Raw genomic sequence first — 24497 nt, 5'->3', positions numbered from 1 at the left:
AATGTCTATTCATCATATACGATTACAGTTTGCTCCGTGGCAGGCCCACGTGGTTATAGGCTCGTATTTGTATAATGAAATTTTCACAATAAAGGTTTTTAAAAGAAAACATGGTAGTAGTGTATACATTGGTAAAGTTTTTAATAATAGTCACTGTTTTAGAATCATTAAAAGGCAAGTGAAATAAAGCAGACCAATTACATGAAGGGTAAAAGGTATAATACGAAGGAACGCAGTAAAGATAAATGGTCAAGGGCTGTTGTGTTTTCTATTCCTGCAACATAAAGTGATCGATAAGAATCTCATATTCAGGCGTATCGGCGACTAAGACAGCAGGTCGACCCTCTTTTGCTCAACGGCTCCGTCATGGGACGAAGAAACGCCCTTTTTCTCGAAAAAAGAATATATTTTACTTGCAGGACAGTTGTAAAATTTCCGGGAAAGTACATTAGCCTGGAACATTATAACATATATTTAAGAGAAAATAATGTTCGGAAGTAATTAAAAGCGTAATTTTTAGGTGATATGACCAAGGCTTTCATCATTAGAATAAGAAAAGTAAAATGAACCAATGAAAAGTTTTATTAACAAGTCACATGACTTGTTATGCTTACGTTACGCGCTGCGCGCCCCGGATGACTTCCGGATGCGCTAACGCGGCGCGTCATATGACGCATTACGCGACAACGCAGGTCCAGAATATAGTCAAAATGTCTCCACCAACCAGCGGTCGAAACACAACCCCTTTCAGCAGGCTAAATAGTTCTGTTAAATGACAACAGAAAGGACAGGCAACAAGAACCATCAGTCAAAGAGGGGAGGGCTAGTTCTTCTCTACCGGGTTACATTGGGGCGCTACCGGAACTGATCGAATTGGTAGTCTACAGTGTTTCTGGATGTTTCAGACCGAAGCTGGGGTTAGCATGAGAGCAGCACCATTTCGTAGCTCCGTTGTGGCCATTCCGCAACCAATCATGGCAGCCGCTCTTTATCGTTATTTTGGGCGGGGTGGGTGGCGGAGCCGAGCTGTTTTGCAGCCATCATTGTGTGGAGTTCAGTTCATCTCACTAGTTTTGTATTTGTCATGAGGGGTTGTTCCTAATGTTTCTATTTTAGCGAGGTCAAAAAGAGATCCCATTAGTGGCCTACTGATTTTGCTCGATTCCTTTTCTTTCTTTTTTTACACGATTTTTCGTTATCTGCAAAGACTAAACAGAGTATTGCGACTCTGTGTTTGTTTGTAAATAGAGAATGAACCAAAGAGAACCAATTCTAAAACAGTAAATACTTGGATAACAATCAATCAAATGGAGAGAGAAGCAGGCACGACGGATTACAACGGGGGCAAAGGCCTGCGTTAACTACCTTTCACTATCTGCAAAGAGAGAGTACTCCTAATAGAAATGAGGGGGGGGGGCACCATTCAAAGCAGATCAGTGTGCATAAACACGAAAATGTTTTCACTTACCACGTACTTGACATTCGACAGCTTATGATATTTGCTATTAAAAAACCATTGAAATTCACTGAAAAAACCATAGGTTATAGACCATATATAGTTAGGAATTAGCATTTACAAAACCTTGAAAATTCACTGAAAAAACCATAGGTTATACACCATATATAGTTAGGAATTAGCATTTAAAAAACCTTATTTTACTCACACAAAACCATTGAAATTCCATATATAGTTAGTTGCACTAACTATATATCGCGCACCCGCAATCCACTGCTGATCATGTCACATATTACATCATTCATGACATGGTCAGTGACATCACTGATGACATCACTGATGACATCTCAAATGACATCACTGATGAGATCACTGATGACATCTCATTTGACATCAATGACCACATCACTGATGATATTATTCATGTGACAATACAATGCATCTCCTCACGTTTTAATATAACCTCTGTTTCACCCAGTGTTAAATACAGAGTATAATTTTTGAAACCATTGACACACCAATACTAGTTACTACATACGTACTCACTGATTCCTACGTCTACACACACATTCACTCATTCACCCATACAATCATTCATACATACAATCACTCATCTTTACAACACTATCATATGCACTCATACACCTATACAGACACTTACACTCTGCCACTCATCCATGGAGTTACTCACACACCTAGTCAGTCCTGTAAAGAATCAATCACACTTCCATTTTCTTGTCTATACAGTTAAACATAGAGCACCTTACATTTTCAAACATATACTAACACATACTTACTTTCTTATACAATCATTGATACAAGTACACATTGATCTGCACAGAGTCACACACCTCCCAGCCAGCCACACACACACTCAGTCTCCTATACAAATACTTGGACAATCAATCAATAACCCATATAGTTAATCATATAGCTACTGATCAACACATGCAGCAGTTTACAGAACAACAGACATAATGATGCACAAATTAAGACAGTTTACTCACTAACCCATGCACTCAGTGAGACACATTTAATCACTCACTCATACATTCAGTCATGCACCTACTAAATCCTTCGTCCAGACACTTATACATCTACTCATTCTCCAATATGTAAAACATATTTAAACTTTACAGAAACACACAGTCACTGGATGATGTCATCAGTGATCTCATCAGTGATGTCATTTGAGATGTCATCAGTGATGTCATCAGTGATGTCATTTGAGATGTCATCAGTGATGTCATTTGAGATGTCATCAGTGATGTCATCAGTGATGTCACTGACCATGTCATGAATGATGTAATATGTGACATGATCAGCAGTGGATTGCGGGTGCGCGATATATAGTTAGTGCAACTAACTATATATGGAATTTCAATGGTTTTGTGTGAGTAAAATAAGGTTTTTTAAATGCTAATTCCTAACTATATATGGTGTATAACCTATGGTTTTTTCAGTGAATATATATATATATATATATATATATATATATATATATATATATATATATATATATATATATATATATATATATATGAAAAATAAGATCCCTCGCCTGCAGGAAAGGAACCAGAGGGACACACGGGGAACCTGGAAGATCACCTTTCTTTCAGCAGAAGCCATGACGCGTTTCAGCTAAGATTGCCTTTATCAAATGCCATTACGCCAGTAGCTGACATCGGCTGCTTTTTAACTTATATATATATAAATGTTTGTATAAATGTTTGTATATATTCACTTAAAAACTAAAGGTTTCAGGGATGTTTTAGTAAGGAAATAGATAGAACCACTCACACACCCACTCATATCCCATTACAACCTCTTGTACACCCACTTCCACTCCCACACAACCACTCACATTCCCATTCACAGACCAATACCAGTACTCACACACCCACTCAGTCCTCCATGGAGGCACTCACACACCCACTCACTCATTCGTACAGCCACTCACACAGTCATTCACCCACCCAAACAGTCGCTCATGCAACCAATCAATCACCTGTAAGCCCCTCACATAGCCATACACTCACCCATACAGCTATTCACCCCCACTTATGTACCTAGACAGCCGCTCACACACCCGCTCACTCATCCATACAGCCTCTCAACACAGCCCCTCACTCACACATACAATGACTCACACACTCACTAACACACCCACACAACCACTTACATACTCATTCACACATCTATACAAGCACTCACACATCCACTCACTCACCCATACAGCCATTCACACAGACATTCTCAAATACAGCCACTCACACACCAATTCACTTAACCAAACACCCACTCAAACAGCTCTCCCTCACCCATACAACCACTTACACACCAAGTCACTCATTTATACAGCCATTCAGACACCCACTCACTCACCTATACAGTCGCTACACACCCACTTACCCACCCAAAGAGCCACTCACACCACCACTCACTCACACATACAGCCACTGACACACCTACTCGCTTACAAATACTTCCATTCACACAGCATCTCACTCACCCACAGCTACTCACACACCCACTTATACACCCATAAAGCCACTTACACGCCCATACAAACAAGGATACAATAGTCATACAGCCACTCACATAATCTATGTTAGAAGTAGTATTACTCAGTAGTAGTGCACCCAGTATACTAATTTAACTTTTGTAGTAGGTTAGTATGGATGTTAAACACTCAAAAACTCTTAAAAACACTTCCACTCACTATATTATGTCATCAGTGATGTCTTCAGAGATGTCATTTGAAATGTCATCAGTGGTGTCACTGACCATGTCATTGCTCAGAGAACTATTACTGCTGAATTTCACTGGTTATTTATGAGGGAAATCTGAGCCTAACTATAGCGTACCTGTAACCTTTGGTTTTTCCAGTGAATTTCTAAGATTTTTTAAATTCTATTTCCTAACAATAACGTCCCTATAGCCTTTGGTTTTTTAAGTGAAATTCTATGGTTTTTCAAATTCTATTTCCTAACTATAACATCCTTGTAACCTTTGTTTTTTTACATGAATTTCTATGTTTCTTTTAACTGGTAGTCGTGTTTGCAGAGTGGTGGAGAAAGGAGGTGGGGCCCCTGACCAGGTCTCAGGAATCCTGCTATAACGGACTTAGTGGAGGTCCCTAAGTATCCAAGAGGACTTCATTCCCCAACCAGTAGTGCGCCAGGAGGCGTGTTTGTAGAGTGATGGAGAAAGGGTGTGTGGCCCAGGGCTGCACAGGCCGTAGCGAACACCGGGGATTTTCCTGGTGGGCCGGGAGGGTGGGGGTCGGTTTTAAACCAGTGGGGGGATGTTTTTGTTACTGGGGGCCAGTTTTGCAGCAGTGCTACAATATCGGCCCCTTGTAAAAAACTAAGCGGCAGCCTCCCCTCACCTTCCAGCTCCCCCGGTCGGTCGGACTTACTTGCCAGGGCTGGTTTGCGTCCTCAGTCATCTTTTCTGGCGTTGTCCCTAATTGCAAATATAGAGGTCAAGCAGTTTAGATGCAATAGACGCTTATGTCCCTAGACTTCCAGCTTACATAGTCACGGTATGGCAAACCCAAAGACCTTCCCGCTACACTTGAAAAAGGAAAGATTATGTCAATAGTGATGTGTGTGGCAAAACAGACAAATGCTGCACGTTTGGGAAAAGAGAGAAAATCCAATAGGAGAGAATGACTATTCAAATTTTGGAACATCTCAGGAACGGAAAAACTTGCAGCCAATACTCAAGGATCATTTAAGCATTATGAATCTTATTGGGTACCTTATGTGACATTCATTTCACGAGAAAAGAGAGTGCTCACTTGTCCCTGCTGATGCCAAGCGTACCACTGTGCCATAACTGGTAATCAATACATAAACAGAAAGAAAGGTGCATGCACAGCAGTGCTTGATTTAAGCTGGTGGTTTCTGGTGCGGCACTGGCACGTAATTGTCATCACTACACTTATGACACTGTGCCACATGGCGGCGCTGCTCATCTAGTTTAGAGATGAGCAGAACAAGGGTTGTTTATGAATACAATATAAATTACAAATACTAATACCTGTCTTCCCAGCCATTCTTTTAGCTTTGGGTGCCTGGAAGAAATCCCTACCTTCCCCACTGCTTTTACCTGCACAGGCCACAGCTGGTTTTAGTACCTTTATTGGCAGCGATGACGGGGTAATGTGTGGTGCAAGCTGCAGTTGGCACTTATTATTTTACAAATTAAGCACTGACAGCCGACATACAAGGAGACCATCCCTAATCTGATATAGGCACCTGAGGTAGAACTTAATGCTGCTTTTTAAAACAAGTAATCTTGGTACGAGCCAGTAACCACCAGCAAGGAATATAGACAATCAAAGAAAACCCCTTTGGGATTTAAATTAATTCGACCCATCTCAATACTTTTTGGCTCTGTAGCATTTTTTGAAACCTTGGAGGGTGTGGATGAGATGGAACTACCACCATCAGCCCAGACAGTGATGCTACGTCCGGGGACTAAACCACCATCCAGTGATCTTGAGGTTAATGGCATTCAGAGAACAGCAAGCTGATTAGACCTCTGTCAAAATGTGTTTGTGGAGACTCCTGTAGTATTCTTCAAAGCATTTCTGTTACCTAGTCTGTTGCTCAACCCCTAGGCTGTGGAGTTTTTATGTATTTATTTTTTATATAGAGTTTTATATAGCGCGAACTAGACCCAAAGACATCGGGTATCAGAGCGCCTTACATAGCACCAGTTTCGTTACCTGAGGACACATTCATTTTTGTTAGGCATGGGGAGATTAAGTGGTTTGCCCAGAATCACAGGATGTTGAGCGTTGCTGCCGAGACTCGAACCCGGTTCCCCAGCTTCGACGTCAAGGGCTGCGTGGCATTTGGCGCTGATGGTCGTTCTGTTTGCATTTTGGTGGCTCATTTGCTGCTTCTCTGCTTTTCCTGTATCCTCCTGGTTCCCTTCATAAGACATCTGACACGATCCTGGTGAGCCGCCTTACCATAGACGAGCCCAGGCATCTCTGAGAGCTGGTCAACACATCCTTCACTCTTGGCAGCCCCTTGGTGAATGGACCCTCTTTAATTCCTGACTTGTTTGAGAGAGGAGCTTTATTCAAGGAAGAATAAGGGCACTACTTAATTTGTAAAATAAAATGTCAGGGCCCTTGTCAGAAGGCCACTGCAGCTTGCACCATCCATTGCCCCAAACTAGCGCTCCCACCATCACAACTAACCATCATACTCATACAAGTGTGAAGATTCAGTCTTTAATTGTACGTTAAAAATGATTAATACATGCCGCCCAAGCTCTTCTTATAGCTTTGGATTTCAGATATTAGTGAATTTAATGTATATTTAATTATTAAACAACTGGTGTTATGCATCTCACAAAATTAGAAAAAGAGCGCCATCATGTGACAGGCTCTTATTAAAGCTGGTGTTGACAATAAAGCTCCAATGCCAGCCCCAGAAACCAGGGCTCAAAATAAGACCTGCATAAGGGTCTAATACAAATCACTGCCGCATTGTGCTTGCTCATTTGTGGAGTAGTGTGCTAGAGTAGAGGCAGATGAAGTGAAATCACTGGTGTCGCTCCAAAGAACAAATCTATCAATGAATTCCCAGATTGCTCAGTCCGCCAACAGTGCAAGCGCATTACTTCAATCATTAGAAAACTCATCCCCCTGATGTACCCTAATGACAGGTACAGGCCATGGTACTTGCAGTGATGTAACGCCAAATGATTCGCCCTCCCTGTAGAATGTGATGAGGGCCCCTGAGTCTCCCATACCTCTCAGATATTCATTGACCTTGGCTGAAAGTCAGCCCCCTGAAGGTTTTGGGGGAAAGGTGTTGCTTCCTCCGCCGAGCCGCAGGGGTTTGTATTATGTCCCTGTGCATGCTAGGATCATAGTGATTCCATTTTATCCTGTGTTCCATGCTCCTCTGTAGCGCCAATGAAAGCTGTTCTTCACCCTGCGGTCAGGATGCTATCTCGCAGTAGAACATATGATTATATATCACCTATATTCTAAGACCTATACTGGCCTCCTCTAGAAGCCAGGATAAAATTCAATCTAGACTACATTATTTTTAAGGCCATATACAATCAACACCTGGAATACTTCAGAATTTCTCTCAAAATATCAGATGACAGTAAGAATGACTGAAGCATTGGCAGACAAAGGCTGGGAACTAAAAAAGAATCCAGAACTTGCAAAGCCGCCAACCAATCTATCTTTAAAGCAGCCCCTTCGACCTGGAACTCTAAACCAGCTGACCTGGAATGCTCAAAAGCAGTGGCAGCTGCTTCGGAACGGGTGGAAATTGGATCAAAACATTTTTTTTAACTTACCTTCTTCGCCACCACTGCTGCATGCCTCTCCTCCGTCCTCGCCAGCACAGATAGCACCCAGGCTCCCGGACTCTCCCAGCAAGTTAAGATGTTGGAGTGGCCTGTTTGCCAGCTCAGGCAGTACCTGGAGCCTGGGCATGTTCTCTACTGAACTGTGAAACACAGCCCCATGGAGAACATGCTAAGTGCGGATGATTGTTTCGCCAGCCCAAGAGGGCCGGCCAAATAATCACGCACACTTTGGGAGTGCAAAAAACACTCCTCATTGTGTTCAGCCCCGCCCCGCCCTGCCCAGACCGGGCTCCAATACCTTGCAGAAAAATAAAATTATAATAATGGCTTGTTGTTATTATTTTATTTGTATTTTTTGCACGGCTCAAATAGTAATAATAATAATAATAATAATAATAAGGGAGTTTTATAGAGCGCGCGGTTACGCTCAACAAGCGTGTCCCTGCGCTAGGACAGATAAAAACTCATGTAGGCAGGCCGTATGGTCAACTAGAGTTACCGTGTGTAGAGATTTGTTGTTAGCTTCTTCCTGAAGTCGGTTTCAGACAATTCAAGGCGAAGATCCAGGGGTAAAGCGTTCCAGTCCTTCGCCACCAAGTAGCGAAATGATCTACCTCCCATGCGAGCCTTTCTTGTCCTCGGGACCTTTAACAGGCCACCATGGGAGGAACGCAGCGCTCGCATAGGTTCATATCTGGAGACCAGACTCTGGAGTGGTGCTGGTGCCCTCCCATTAAGGATACGATGGCAGGTGCAGAGGGCCTTAAACTCGACCCTTCTCTTCACTGGAAGCCAGTGAAGAGTCTGAAGGGCAACCTTAGAGGCTGATCTTTTAGGAAGCTTCAGAATAAGGCGGGCTGCCGCGTTCTGCAGCACCTGGAGACGATTTAATACCTTACTGGTTGCTCCCAAGTACAGCAGGTTGCCGTAATCCAGGCGCGATGTAACAAGGGCATGTACCAGCGTCCTGCGGGCAGACATGGGAAGTAGATCTAAGACCTTCCGCAAACTTTTTAGGACGCTGAAACAGACGCCCACCACCAGGCCTATCTGAGGTCCAAAAGACAACTCAGCATCAAGCCAAACTCCAAGATTCTTGGCTTCCCGACAGGGTGTAGGAGCCTCGCCCAGGCAAGAGGGCCACCACGCCGACGAACACGCAGAAGGGCTCCCCCCCACCACGGGTGGGGTGACGCTCCTTCACCTTAGTGGAGGAGCCGCCACTGCTCAAAAGATCCCACAATCTTCTGCAGTGGAGGCCGGCATGGCTTGCGGGGGATGGGGAGGATTTGTGGGGGGTGCGCAATGTAAAAATAATTAAATAAACGCTTACCTTGCCTCCGGGTCCCGCATCTCTGCTCCTGCTCTCCTGGTCGGACTCGAGGAACAGGAAGCACATCCAGGCTCCCCTGACCAATCACAACGCTACAAGGCTGCATTGTGATTGATAAGCACACATGCTCCCCTGACTGCTCACAATGCTGCAATGCAGCGATGTGATTGGTCTGAGCGTCCTGGTTCAAGGCTCAGCCAGGGAATGGGGGCATGGGTATGTCCTTCACGCAGGCTGTAATGCGGCCTGCATGGAGAACAGGGATAGTGCGCATGACTGTTTTGGGCGGCCCGAGTGGGCCGGTTAAACAGTCATGTGCACTTAAGAGTGGGCGAACCACTCCCACCTTGCCCTACCCCGAGGGCAGTTCAGCCACCCCCAGCTCCAGCTCCAATGACGTGCCACCGTCTCAAGAACTCTGCAACTCCCTGGCCACCTTCTTCCCAAGGCGGACCCAAAGGACCTCAAGAACTTCCGACCCTTCTCTCTGCTCCTGTTCCCGGCAAAAGTGATCAAGAAGACCGCCAACAGACAACTGACCCACTTCATGGAGTAGAGCAACGTCCTAGACTCCTCCCAATCCAGCTTCCGCAGCAACCACAGTACTGAGACAACCCTCACCGCCGCCACTGACGAAATCAGAACCATACTGGACAAGGGCGAAACCGCGGCACTCATCCTCCTGGACCTCTCGGCTGCCTTCGACACCGTCTGCCATCACACCCTGCACACACGCCTCCACGACACAGGGATCCGAGGCATAACACTTGACTGGATCACCTCCTTCCTCACTGGCAGAACCCAGAGAGTCCGCCCCCCCCGTTCCGATCCGGAGCCCCAAGGATCATCCCTCAGCCCGACCCTTTTCAACATTTACATGGCTCCGCTCGCCACATCATCCGAGCACACCACCTCAACATCGTCTCATACGCTGACGACACTCAGCTGACTGCCAATCTAGTTTAGGACTAAGTGAGTGTCCTGTCTATAGGCCTTTAAGAAAGTAGTGCCTGGAGGCTGTAATTAAAACCAAGGACTAACAACATGTGTAACAGTGGGTGTCCTCATGGAAGGTTACAAGAAGAGACAAGGCGATACTAAGCAGGGACTACAAAGCATAATTACCAATGAAAAGCCTCCATTTACAAAGGACAGAGGCAGGAGCCATTTAAAAAGATGGGTGGGAAGTAAGTGGAGCTTTAGCCACATACCCTGAATACAGCATGTCTCGAAGAGACAGCGCAAGCGCTGCATAGGCAAGACCTAAAAATGGCAAACAAATTATTAAAAGAGACAGACATTGTGATTTTCAAAGATATACAAATCTTCTTGTTTCTCTGATTGATCCACCAATGGTGCTGTCTGACATTTAGAGCACTTGGAAGCCAAAAGATGGGGTCATGCACTCCATACATAACATTGAGCCGTTTGCACATAGCGTTTTCTGTGTAGTAAAATTGGAATGAACCGAAGTGGTCAAGATGTGTTAGAATTGGTTGCTCATATCTCTTTTGCATTACCATATCATGTGCCCCTCTTCCGGCTTCCTTCTCCTGACCCCTCTCCACGCTACTATGGCACAGGTCAATTACTTAGGATTCCTGGGCAAGGGAGAGGCCAGTGTCATGAAAGATTGAAGTGCACTGGTTTGAAATAAAAAAAATGTGAGTTACGATGCTTTTCAGATGTAATGTGGTTTTGGAGTATTCTTTTGGGATGTGAAGAACTTTTACAGGTAAAGATTTGCAGTTATTTTTTGTACAATTTTTATAGACAGACTTCAACACAATATCATTTAATTCATATTGTGCTTTTTAATTGGTTCCCCGGGCAAACAATTAATTCAAGATAGCTTCTGGCAACTAATTGGTGGAATGTCAGCATGCCAAGATTTGCAAACCACGCATCTACAGAATGCATAAGGGGTGTAAATGTGCCATTTTGCTTGCAGCCAAGCTACTTCTCTTCCACAGTCTTTGAATCCAATAGGCAAGAACCCTCAGCTGACCCCTCTGTCATCAGCATGGGTTCAGAATTCAACAGTTGTACCATGATCTCTGTCTACAATGGAGGTTCAGGCGCCACCGGATGCAGAATTACAAGGTCACACGGAGGGTGTTAATCCATGAATGGCGTTCCTGGAGCACCGAGGGCAGTCCTGAAGGAAAAGAAAAGACACTGGATTAAGTAAGAATACAAATCTGCATGGTAGAGGATTGTGGCTAAGGCTGCTGTTGACAAGCACTGGCCACGTTAATAGGCTTGACTTTGCAGACTTTGTGTATTGAGCATAGATTTATGTTTTGAATTTCGTTTATGTGAGTGTCTGATCTGTGACATGGCTCGCTGCAAAGAACAATGCAACGAAAGAGACTTTGTTTGCACAGAAGGAATGAAGTAGGCCTCTTGTCAATTGATGGGTCAGGAGAGTTAAAAAAAAAATAATAATTCCAGTGACACTGTCAATTGTACTGCATTGGACGGGTATTTATTCAGCGCATTTCAGACAGGCACCCCACTTGTAACACAGCAGCCTAAAGAGAGCTGAAGAAGATGAAGGGGCCACTGAGTTGCCGCAGCCTCAAAAATGCAAACATGATTGTTGTGTGGAAAAGTAAATTCTGCCATGTTCTGTGTCCCTACGCGTTCTCCATCATATGTTATGTGTGCATGATTAATATGCATATGTATTCCCCATGTTCGATTAATGACGCAATTACAGTTGTGTCCATCTCTAGTATGTCTATTTCCAGTTCTCGTGAATACTACGAATATCAGGCCTATGTAAAGCTACGTTGCCACGTCTCTCAGTGTGCACGTTATTTCATTGTAAAGTCCCCGTTTTCTAGGCCTCAAAAGGGCCCGGACACCAGATTCAGCTCCTGTCTCCTGAGCCCTCGCTGAGGAGCGATGCAGCCCCCACCTGTATCCCTGACCCTTCACTTACTTCCTGCCTCGCAGTGCCCGGTTCAGCCTGGCTCTGCCTCTGAGTCTGCCAAAAGTATGTTATGATTCTAGTTATCAGTTCAGTCCTCCTTCTCTGCATTCCTAAAGCTACTGAACCGCATCAATAGTTTCCGTCATAGTCTAGCCTTTACGTCTCCATGTAAGAGAAATACTGTATTAATGGTCATTTAATATTCTTCATCACGCACTACATGTAGAATAATGCATGCACCAGTCTTAGAGTCTGTTAGCTTTTCCCCTCCTGACTTCTAGTTTATATCAACATGTTCTCTAAACATCAGATACTAGATACTGTTTAGGTACATGTCGCCCTGACTCTCCAGACTTCAGTCTCTGCTCCTAGCACAGAGTTCATAGCCCCCAGCTTCTCCTAGTAACACGTCATTGCCAGTTTGCGCGCACCATTAGGTTAGAGGTCCCGGCTCCTTAGTTAGCCCCCTCCATGTTTCCGCCCCATTCATGACATATTCTGTTACGTTTGCATCACATGTCTATGTATACGCCCTGTTACACCTACTTTCACCCTTATCTTTCGCGACTGCTACGCGTCACACCCTTTGCTCCACCCACTGCTCCGCCTATCATATGTACTGTAATGCAACTGTTTTCATATATATATGCCTGTGTATTGTTATTAAATGTTACGCCAGTCCTTTCTCCAGAGCGCGCTCATCCCAGATCCAGCCCCGGCAGCTGCCGGGCCCTGCCATCCTATTCCTATGCAGGTTGTCCTGTTCCTGTCCTTTATGCTGTAATAAACCTGCAAAACTCCTACTACCTCGAATCTTGACTCTTATTTATTGAGCTATCTGTTATTGCTATGCCTAGACAAAAATAGATCCGGTATTATTTATTTATATACCACATAATGGCGCCCGAATAGGGACTTGCCCTTTCCCCACGCGCCGGTGAAGCCACGCCGGCCCCCTGACCCTCTGCAGCCGTGACGGAACCATACCGTGCACCGGCAGATATTTCTGCTTCAAGTATCCCTCAGGCCCACGGAGGAGACGGAGGTGGCGGTCCAGCATCCAGACGAGGCGGTGGAGGAACGCGGCGAGTCCCGACCAGAGCCCAAGCCGAGAGTCCAAGGTCCGAGGTATCCGGAGGCCCACCCGTAACAGAAGTCCGAAGTTCGTCCGTCCGGCGTCGAAGCAGTCCCGTCCAGTCTGAGGCCTTCCGTTCTTGCTGCCCGGTGAGTACCATTACTGGGGTAGTATCTAGACAGGGTCAATCTAATTGACTCTGGTCCGTGGGTTGGTGGTACACAGACCCACAAAACGAAGTGTCCACTTCGGTGGATGCGGGTCCTGACGTGTCTCTTCATGAGACCGGTAAGTTTAGTACTGTTTTAGCAGTGCATCTAGTTCCTGTTCTAGTCAGTTCTGTTCTCGAGAAAATTCATGTATTCTGTGTTCCGTATTCCAGGTAGTATTCTGTTCGAACTGTTATTTTAAATGTTCTTCATGTACTTTAATGTCGTGGTATGAGTGTGAAGTAATTATCGTGTTTATTGTGTATTGTATTGTGTCCAGATTATAGTTCAGTCATGCCGCTATTTTCAAAACTGCGTCAGTTAAAAACCAGAAAAGGTCTGCTAGAAGCAGCAGTTCCTGTCCCGCCTAGGGACAGTCCAGGTCATTTTATGTATCAGAAGCATGGCATAAGCGCCATATTGTATCTAGATTTATGGGTAGAGTATACCAAACAGTTAGAGGAAAAGTATAGATGGCCCGTATCAGGTACGTGGGATGCCGAGTGCATCATGAGAGTAGAAGAAGCATTATGGAAAAAGAAAGCCAGACAGTCACAGAAAGATGCCATCGAGTTATGGCGCAAAGAATCTCATAAAAGAACCGAAAAAAAAATCAGAAAGTCAGAATTAAGTAGAGAATCTTTAGAGCGAGCTCAAGAAAAAGAATTAATCGAGATAGGTGAACGAGTTAAAGCCGAACAGTCAGACAGACAGAGGCATGCCCTTATTAAGGGTATGTATCCTCTTCTTGCCGAGGGCTTGCCAAAAGCGACCCCGGAGGCATCCAGTAATTTTCCGCCATCACTAGTTCCGACCAAGCTACGTCACAAACCGACCGCAGCTGATATTTTCATTTCGTCCTATTTGGACGACACAGTCCCAGAATATGCAAATCCCGCTCCACCAGTCCCTGTAAATCAGGCACTTCCCGCTCCTCCAGACACCGGAGTACCTGTTACGGTACCCCCGGTTCAGCCCGCCATACAAGGTCAGCCAGCATTTCAATTTCCCGCCGCGCTAGTACGAAGAGCATCAGTCGATGATTCTAGTTTAGGGGCCGCAGGAGGAGGTCCTCCAGGAACCCCGCCGCCACACAAGCATTTAACGTTAGCCGAATTACATGCACAAGCGTCACAGCGTACGCCCAGGTATCAGTCTGTTGCAGAAATAAGAAAAGCCCTTAACGAATGTGGCTATGATCCAGTCCCAGGCGAGGATAATATGGTTCTATATTCATTACGCGTAAGAAAGGTGACCGAGTATCTAGTCACCCTACCAGATATGAAAGGAGATCTAGACAGAATATACCGTTTCATCCGTACAGGGGATGATCCAGAAAGTATTAGTGACGTCATGTCTCAAAGAAAAGTTGAAGTCCAGCTCATGCTATTAAAGTTTCTGATTAATTGTTTAATACGAGAACAAGATTATCCGACCAAAGATCAAGCCGAAATGAAAGTCCTGACAAAGTGGAGTGATAATATAGCCGAGGGTAAGCATAAGACCATCAGCAGTATAGAGAGTATGTACAAGAAAATTCGTAAGGAAATAATAAGGTTACATGATCAACGTAAAGCAGCACAAGTAAGCGAGAAAGAAAGTAACTCTGATACTGAAGAGGTAGAGGACGAGAATCCCGCCAGAATAGCGTATGTAGGAAAATCTAGATTTCCAGATCGCCATTTACGCCTAGAACACAAGTCAACTTTCCATCACCCGGCACCAGAACAAGGTTCTCTAGAACAAGTATTTCAAGCTACCGATCACATTCTGAAATCACGAATCGGTTATAGCGAATTAAGTACTATGCATGAACAAGAACTAGTCCGATCAGCAGTCCGATGGATTACTGATTCTACCACTTTTCCAGACGAAATAGTGGCACAAATGTTTCTGAAATTGCCCCCAGCCGAGCAGCGACTGGTGGGTATGTAAATGATCCAGCACCTCATTACTCTGTATGAGGGTCAACATTCTGATCCAGGTCCGTTACACGATGTCCTGAACGAGTTACTCCAGTATAGATGGAAAGGTTTAGGTACCGATTTAATTAGTGTCATTCTAGAACAGCGCCACAAATATAGTATGTTCTTGAACCCGCATTTTGTTCATGTCCCACCTCCAGAAAGTAAACCCTTTTACATAGACAGACAGAATCCGTTACGAGAAGTCCACCCAGTTAGAGGAACGGGTGGTGAACTAGAACGAGTGTTTGTTTACACCCCGATTACAAAGATGGAACTCTTAGAGATGAAAAAGTTAATTCCCTGTCATGATAAAGATCCAGCAGGGTTCCACCGAGAATTAAAGGACATGCTCCGTATGGGAGAATACACGTATCCAGATATTATTAAAATGTTAAAAGTCCTGTTGCCCGCAGGGGTATATGAAAAACTCAAGGAAAAAGATTGGGAGGTGGGAGAGAAAAAGATCGATTGGGCAGTTCTAGAAGCTGAAGACAAGATACGAGTACCAGGTACCGGTCTTGGAGATAAATGTAAAGAATTACCAGAATTATTAATACAAGTTTTGCCTAGATTATTGACAACTAGAAAGGAAGACTGGGATGCAATCTCAGCCTGTAAACAGAAACAAGACGAAGACATTAGTGATTTTTATTCTAGATTTGAGAAATGTTTTACCATAAACAGTGGCCTCAAGACAAGTAGCGAGTCATACCCTCACCTTTTTGTTACTAAATTAGTCGAGAATTCAAGTCCACCAATTAAAAACCGAGTTTTGAAAGTCGAAAGTACCTGGCAAGCTAATACCCCGTCCCAAATGTTACAGATGCTTCAATATCACCAGAATAGAATCAGAGAAGAGCAAGAACATGAGAGAAAACGTATGAAAGACACGAAAATGAAAGTACTAGTTGCACAATCTGTTCCTCAAGACAGTCAGAAGAGGGGTCCGAATCAAGCCAGTCACCCTGCAGCTCCCGTTAAAGGGAACTGCAATTATTGTAAACAGCCAGGTCATTTTATAAACGAGTGTGCAGTTCTGAAACACAACATAGCCACCGGTAAGACTAAAGAAAGACCACGTCCGCCTAGACAAGAACAAGTTTCACAGACTATTCAGCCACAGAATGCACCACAGACAGTTCCAGTACCACAGCCTATTGCTGCAACACAGCATGTTACACAGCAGATGTATCAGTATGCTCAGTCCGAGTATCCGGAGTATCAGCCATATTCATGAAACAGCCTAGAGAGGGAGGTAGGCTTGCCTCTCATCGAGATACCTGTAGATCAAGAAGGTCCCTATGTTCACAGTCAAGTACTAGGGAAAGACAGAAAATTTCTGATTGATACAGGGGCAAGTAGAACCACCATCAGTCACGCCGAAGTTCCAGGGGCTCCGCTCTCAGGCTCTAGAAATGTTTCCCTTGGATTTTCAGGAAAACCTATCGTAAATGAGATATCTCAGCCAGTTACTCTAGAAGTAGGTCCATTGTCCCGCACTACTGATCTGTTACTTACGAAGTCATGCCCAGAAAATCTATTAGGCATTAAAACACTGAAAGAATTAGGTGCAGTTATATGCTGTTCCCCAGAGGGAATACGATTGTTCCTACGTGACTTCAAGGGTCACTATGTATTACGAGATTTTGATCCCAGATTGTCTAATGTTCCGCAGCATCTATGGGCGCGAGGTCCAACTGATGTTGGCTACATGCAAATCACACCCCATCGTGTGACTCTCAAGCCAGGTGTAGTCCTGCCACGAATCAGACAGTACAGATTGCCACCTGAGGCTGTAGCAGCCTTATCCAAAATTATTGACGAGCTCATGGCTCAAGGAGTAGTGGTAGAAACTGACTCCAACATATGTAATTCTCCGATCATTCCTGTCATGAAACGTACTGATCCAAATGCACCTCCAGTATATCGATTAGTGATTGACCTTCGAGAACTTAATAAATGCATTATTCCCCAGTACCCAGTTGTCCCAGATATCTCTTCCCTATTGACAGCCATTGATTCCGAAGCTTCATTTTTCACGGTCATAGACCTCAAGAACGCGTTTTTCAGTGTCCCCATTCATCCAGACAGCCAGTTTCTTTTCGGATTTTGTTTAAATGGAAGGAGCTATATGTTCACACGCGCTCCTCAAGGTTTCACAGAAAGTCCTAGTATTTACAGTCAAGCACTCAAGAGACAACTAGACAACATTCACATGCCAACTGACACTGCCCTGCTCCAGTATGTCGATGATCTACTGATCACAGCCCGTTCTGAACGTGCTTGCGAACGAGCATCACTTACAGTCTTGTATTTCCTAGCCGAGATGGGGCACAAGGTGTCCCCTTCGAAGCTTCAATTCTGTGTCCAGCAAGTAATCTACTTAGGCCACTTGCTGTCCAAGTGGGGTAGGCAGTTGACACCAGACCGTATCCAGTTAATAGCGAGTCTTCCTCAGCCCAAGACCCAGAAGGAGGTACGTGCTTTTATCGGCCTTACTTCTTATTGCAGACAATGGATTCCTCAGTATGCATTTCTAGCTAAGCCACTGATACAGTTAACGACCCAGGAGGCAGCCGTATCGACTGTCCTCCCTTGGACATCTGAACATACACTTAGTTTCAATGAGTTAAAGAAAGCTTTATGCCAAGCTCCAGTCCTAGCTACACCGAACTACAGTAAGCCTTTTACACTTTTCGTCACAGAACGTGAAGGTACAGCATTATCTGTTCTCACACAAGATCAAGCAGGACAATACAAGCCTTGTGCTTATTTTTCGAGCACATTAGATCCTGTAGCCCAGGCTCTGCCTGCGTGCCTCAAGTCAGTTGCAGCCACAGCACTAGCTATCAGACAAAGTGATTCCATAGTCTTAGGACACTCCCTGACAGTACAAGTTCCACACTCCGTGGAAGTTCTTTTAAACCGAACACAAACTCAGCACTTGACAATTGCACGTTTAACAGGTTATGAATTGACACTGTTCCAGCCACACATAGAGATCAGACGCTGCAACGTTCTAAATCCTGCTACACTGTTACCATCAGTTAATCCAAATCCTGCCACACACGACTGTGTGGAAGTAGTTAACATCATGACCAAGCCAAGACAAGATCTGACAGATATTCCATTACCAAATCCCGACCTGACACTTTATGTGGATGGTTCATGCATGAGAACAAGTACAGGTGAACTAGTAGCCGCGTATGCAGTGACTACTGACACTGAAGTTATAGAGACACACCGTATTGACACCCTGTCTGCTCAAGCAGCAGAGCTAGTTGCTCTGACACAAGCCTGCATACACGCCAAGAACCTGAAAGTTAATGTTTACACAGATTCACGTTACGCATTTGGAGTCGTACACGACTTCGGAGTGCTCTGGCAGGAGAGAGGTTTCATGACTTCTCATGGAACCAAGATTCAGCATGGTCTCCTTATTCAAGCTCTGTTAGATGCAATACACTTACCGACATCCATTGCTATCATGAAATGCAAAGCACATACGAAAGTTACTGACACTATTTCCCAAGGTAATGATCTAGCAGATCGCACAGCCAAGCTTACAGCACAGACTCCAGACATTCCAGTTAACCCAACACAGACACGCACTCCAGATCCGACTACATGTATGACAGTTAAAGACCCTACACAAGATGTCATAGATATCCAGTTACATGCTACTCCCGATGAAATCAAGAAATGGTCCGAACAAGGAGGGGTCCAGACAGATCAAGGATGGGTAACGAAGGGTAAAACCACATGGTTTCTCCCCGACTCTATGGTTCAAGTCATTGTTAATACCGCACATAGTCCAGCACATTTAGGAGAAAAAGCAATGTTAGACAGTATCCAGAATATTTGGTTCAACAAGCATTTACGAGCTGCAGCCAAGCAGAAAGTCCGTACCTGTATGATATGTTGTCAGTTTAATCCAGGTAAAAGTGTCCCGGTGGAACAAGGTGGGTTCCAGCCCCCTGACCACCCTTTTGAAGTCCTCCAGATGGATTACATTCAGATGGAGCGATGTCGAGGTTTCAAGTATGTCCTTGTAGTTGTATGCGCTTTGTCCAGGTGGACGGAGGCATATCCAGTCCCAGATTACACAGCCGCGACTACTGCCAAGCAGTTGGTTCGTGAGTTCTTCCCCCGTTATGGACTCCCTAGAGTCGTATATTCTGACAACGGCCAGCCATTCTCATCTGAGTTGATGAAACATGTTTCCCTATTGTTAGGGTACCAGTAGAAGTTCCATTGTGTACGCCATCCTGAAGCAGCCGGTCTCGTAGAGAGACATAATCAGACCCTGAAAATTCGCATCGCCAAAGTATGTAAAGAGAAAGGTGTAGACTGGCTAGTAGCTCTGCCAGTTGCTTTGTTTTATATGCGAATGGTCGCACATTCCAGATCAGGTCTGTCCCCGTATGAGGTCGTTTTCGGCCGCCCCCCTAACATGTGGGGTACTCCTAGACCTCGAAGTATTACCGATGTTTCAAGTAATATGCTGACAGATTACCTAGCTTCCTTGATGTCTGCCCTCAACTCTTGTCGTTCACAGGTTGCCGCCGCATTTCCAGACAATACCGAGGTGGCACCGCATGAAATCGTTCCCGGATCCATGGTCCTAGTGCGAAATTTCGATCGTTCAAGTCCGCTGGAGCCTCGCTGGAAGGAGCTCCGACAGGTCCTCCTGGCCACCCGTACAGCCGTGAAGTTGGAGGGACGCAAAGGCTGGGTGCATCTATCGCACATCAAGAAGTTTTATGGATTGAAACCAGTTTCAAAGAACCTTTCCGAGGATTTAAAGGACTGCCAAAGTACTATTCTTAAGGACTGTCCCGCAAAAGACAATGTTACTACACCCTCCCTGTTAGAGACAACTCCGCAACAGGAGTATAAGAAAAAGTTAAGGTCTAGTAAAATAAGTCAGCCAGTTTGATTGTCTAAGTCCTCCCCTAGGTGAAACGGTTAGACCGGTTTCTGACATGTATAAAATAGACCCCCATAGTGAGAGAGTTAGTCAAAACTCAATCCGATGTATCGTTTTTCTAAGTTTCATATTATTTCTCAGCATTATGATTTCCTGCACCAGTTATGCATTTTTCCTGTATTTTCCAGTTTCTCATGTAAATAAGTCTTCTAATGTTACAGTAGAGCACACGTTTAGTGATCTGCCTCCTCATGAACTCTCTTACCGCCTCGCTATGCGTAACAATTCTTTTATCCGCATGTTACATTATTCACACCAGACCAGCAATGCCACTAATTGTTGGGTGTGTGGTCGACTCCCCCCTTTCCAGACACCGAAGGGAGTTCTGCCACTCTTTCCTTATCCATTTTCACATAATGGTTCGTGTGGAGCATGGTCCACGTTAACGTCATCCTTAACAGATATGTCTTCTCTTAACAGTACATGTTTCCCAGACAAGCAAGGTCTTCCCCACAGAACAGGGTTAGATCTAGAAAATGAAGTTTACAATTTAGGAAATTATTCTTCGAATTTCATGGTCCTGAATGTTCGGTCTGATTCTACTCCAGACTTACCTGCTATTTCAGTACTACCAGTCAAAGGCGAATTATGTGTCCGAAATAATGGTTCCGTACATGTAGGACATAGTGATTGTACTACTATTGTCAAGTATAGTGACAGTAGGAAATCTATTTTCAAAGCCTCACGTCATTCTTATTTTATTTGTGGTCAAACCGCATATGTTCGTCTGCCCCTCGATTGGGAGGGAACCTGTTACATTGCCTTCCTACTGCCACCTGTTTTCCTAGCCCCATCCGATTATCATAGAAATACACATCTAGTACACATTAGACATAGAAGGGAGATCGAGTCCCCAATTGTCGATTATACTGAAACTGCTCTAGAACAGTATACAGATTTCAATAGAGGTTTCTTCTTCTTTATAGGCCCTGTCCAGAATAGTAAACTAATCCGTAGGTTAACCAGAACCCTTGAAGCTGTAGTAAATGAGACTGCCTCTGCTCTAGGTAACTTAACCGAAGAGCAATCTGCTATGAGATTTGTCGTTTTGCAAAATCGTCTCGTCCTTGACGTCATACTGGCCGATAGGGGCGGGGCCTGTAGAGTCATCGGATCTAGTTGCTGCATTTTCATTCCAAATAACGCGCCGTCTGTTTATTCAGCTATAACCAGACTCCATAAAATTGCCCATCTGATACACCAAGATCCAGGCACCTGGACATGGTCCAGTTGGTTCTGGAATATAATTTCCGCTTGGGGGTGGAAAGTATTGTCCTTTCTAGGTATTGCAGTAGCGATCATATTCAGTTGCTGCCTCTGTATACAATGTGGCCCTGCGATTTGCGGCATTTGTGCTACCTCTTGTATTCCTAGTCCCAAGTCCCGTTCTAAATCCCGTTCCAAGACAATTCGAGACGAGCAAATGATACTGTATGAAATGATAGATGGTATCATGAATATTGATGTTTCCTGATGGAAACGTAGTGACAAGGAGGGAATGTGGAAAAGTAAATTCTGCCATGTTCTGTGTCCCTACGCGTTCTCCATCATATGTTATGTGTGCATGATTAATATGCATATGTATTCCCCATGTTCGATTAATGACGCAATTACAGTTGTGTCCATCTCTAGTATGTCTATTTCCAGTTCTCGTGAATACTACGAATATCAGGCCTATGTAAAGCTACGTTGCCACGTCTCTCAGTGTGCACGTTATTTCATTGTAAAGTCCCCGTTTTCTAGGCCTCAAAAGGGCCCGAACACCAGATTCAGCTCCTGTCTCCTGAGCCCTCGCTGAGGAGCGATGCAGCCCCCACCTGTATCCCTGACCCTTCACTTACTTCCTGCCTCGCAGTGCCCGGTTCAGCCTGGCTCTGCCTCTGAGTCTGCCAAAAGTATGTTATGATTCTAGTTATCAGTTCAGTCCTCCTTCTCTGCATTCCTAAAGCTACTGAACCGCATCAATAGTTTCCGTCATAGTCTAGCCTTTACGTCTCCATGTAAGAGAAATACTGTATTAATGGTCATTTAATATTCTTCATCACGCACTACATGTAGAATAATGCATGCACCAGTCTTAGAGTCTGTTAGCTTTTCCCCTCCTGACTTCTAGTTTATATCAACATGTTCTCTAAACATCAGATACTAGATACTGTTTAGGTACATGTCGCCCTGACTCTCCAGACTTCAGTCTCTGCTCCTAGCACAGAGTTCATAGCCCCCAGCTTCTCCTAGTAACACGTCATTGCCAGTTTGCGCGCACCATTAGGTTAGAGGTCCCGGCTCCTTAGGTAGCCCCCTCCATGTTTCCGCCCCATTCATGACATATTCTGTTACGTTTGCATCACATGTCTATGTATACGCCCTGTTACACCTACTTTCACCCTTATCTTTCGCGACTGCTATGCGTCACACCCTTTGCTCCACCCACTGCTCCGCCTATCATATGTACTGTAATGCAACTGTTTTCATATATATATGCCTGTGTATTGTTATTAAATGTTACGCCAGTCCTTTCTCCAGAGCGCGCTCATCCCAGATCCAGCCCCGGCAGCTGCCGGGCCCTGCCATCCTATTCCTATGCAGGTTGTCCTGTTCCTGTCCTTTATGCTGTAATAAACCTGCAAAACTCCTACTACCTCGAATCTTGACTCTTATTTATTGAGCTATCTGTTATTGCTATGCCTAGACAAAAATAGATCCGGTATTATTTATTTATATACCACAGTTGTCTGCTGGCAATGTCTAAGCAGCTCTCGGTAAACATATATGTAACAAGTGCTTTCTTTCACACTTTGAAGTAAGTATGCTCTGTCTCAGCGGGTGGAAATAGGGTCCCCTTGCCGGTCACAGAGGGGCTCTGCAACTGCTGGCTGCACCATGCTTGTTTCTCTCCTTCTCTTGGGAAGCCTGCATGGCGACCAGTGCCTTCTTTGGTAGGGGAGTCAGACAGCGCATGACAGGAAGTGACGCACTCACTGGGGAGGAGAATGCAGCTGGGCTGTAGTTGGCATCAGCAAAGAACTCTAAAGATGTTATTTTAATAAAAAGTCTTGTCCTCAGTGTGCTAAAAGTTTCTCCTCAACTAATAAGGATGGCCTCTTAAATCGATCAAATCCGCATCATCTCCACGTTTCTTCGAAGGGTGTTCTAGCTCAGCACGGTTTTCAGGCCATTGTTAAAGGAAGAAAATATATGTCAAGGCTGGAAACTCGTATTACTCATTTCAGTCCTTTCTTGCTTGCATTCAACAATGAGCATAACATTGACTTTAACATGGCTGGGTGATACAAACCCTAAATCTTGTAATCTCTACCTCTTCTTTTGTTCTTGTTCAACAGATTCTCTCCCCTTCTGCTTAATAGCTAAACATGCAATATTTAACCGGGTAAGTGAATTTTCAATTATACATGAATGGATTAGTCCATGTATTGTTTGGGTTTACTCATATCTATATTGGAGTTTCCCCCTATGCTTATAGTGCATTATCTAGTGTAGCCTCCTCTAAAGAATCAGCAAGGCCTGGGAATGCGCAGGTTCAAGTGCTGCTCGTTTACGCCTGTAGAGTCTAGGGCCTCAGCACTGGACTAGGATGTGGCATGTGTGTGCGAGTGTGTCTTTTCTTTTTTTTACAAACATGTCAGGACTGGACCGGTTCTGGCAGTGTTGGTAAACCCTGAAAACCCCACCTCTGTGAGGACCAGCACGCTACCGGCACCAGTTACCCTAGTGTGTGTTGGTACTTTGAAGTGAGTGGATAAAAAAAGCGCAGTTAGTTGTGCTTCAGTCCGCTGTATATCCTACCCAAGTATCAAGGCGCATTGGAGTTAGAATAGTAAATACACACACCATTACAGTGTTTGGGTACACTTCATCATTTGGGACTGGGCAGATGGCTGCACCTTTTAGCCCACACGTGTGATCCTTTTTATTTGGGTTGTCCTTTATACTTTTGAATTCTATTCTGATGAGGCGAGTCCTTCTTGAGTCTTACTTGGCTTGGCGGATGTACCATCAAAGTTCATTTGAAGAGGATCTTGATTTGCAACCTCTAGTGGAAACAGTAGCCCCATGTGAGGGCACACAAGGAAGAAGAAGCAGTAGTCTACGCGAGGACTCACTAAGGAATGAAGAAATATGTAGAAGACCAAAATACTTGAGAATAAAAAAAAGAA

The 24497-nt window shown here is 44.6% G+C and overlaps 1 protein-coding gene and 1 long non-coding RNA gene across 3 annotated transcripts in view; one reads left to right on the top strand and one right to left on the bottom strand.

The window, feature by feature from the left end:
* The window catches only part of LOC144824703 (uncharacterized), a 71453-nt gene that overhangs the window by 24601 nt on the left and 22355 nt on the right, over window positions 1-24497 (top strand). The window contains exon 2 of the long non-coding RNA XR_013609067.1: window positions 23664-23710. This is a non-coding gene — a long non-coding RNA (uncharacterized LOC144824703). The remainder of the gene's footprint in view (window positions 1-23663; window positions 23711-24497) is intronic.
* Window positions 10960-24497, bottom strand: part of LOC144824702 (antizyme inhibitor 2-like) — a 255971-nt gene continuing 242433 nt past the window's right edge. For both annotated transcript variants that reach the window (XM_078683729.1, XM_078683728.1), the window contains exon 10: window positions 10960-11301. In XM_078683729.1, the coding sequence (XP_078539855.1) occupies window positions 11262-11301 (40 nt within the window). In that variant the 3' untranslated portion in view covers window positions 10960-11261. The remainder of the gene's footprint in view (window positions 11302-24497) is intronic.

This window comes from Lissotriton helveticus, chromosome 3_1 (genome assembly GCF_964261635.1).
Source record: "Lissotriton helveticus chromosome 3_1, aLisHel1.1, whole genome shotgun sequence".
In the NCBI taxonomy this organism is placed as follows: Eukaryota; Metazoa; Chordata; class Amphibia; order Caudata; family Salamandridae; genus Lissotriton; species Lissotriton helveticus.
This window is presented reverse-complemented; position numbering and strand designations above follow the sequence as displayed.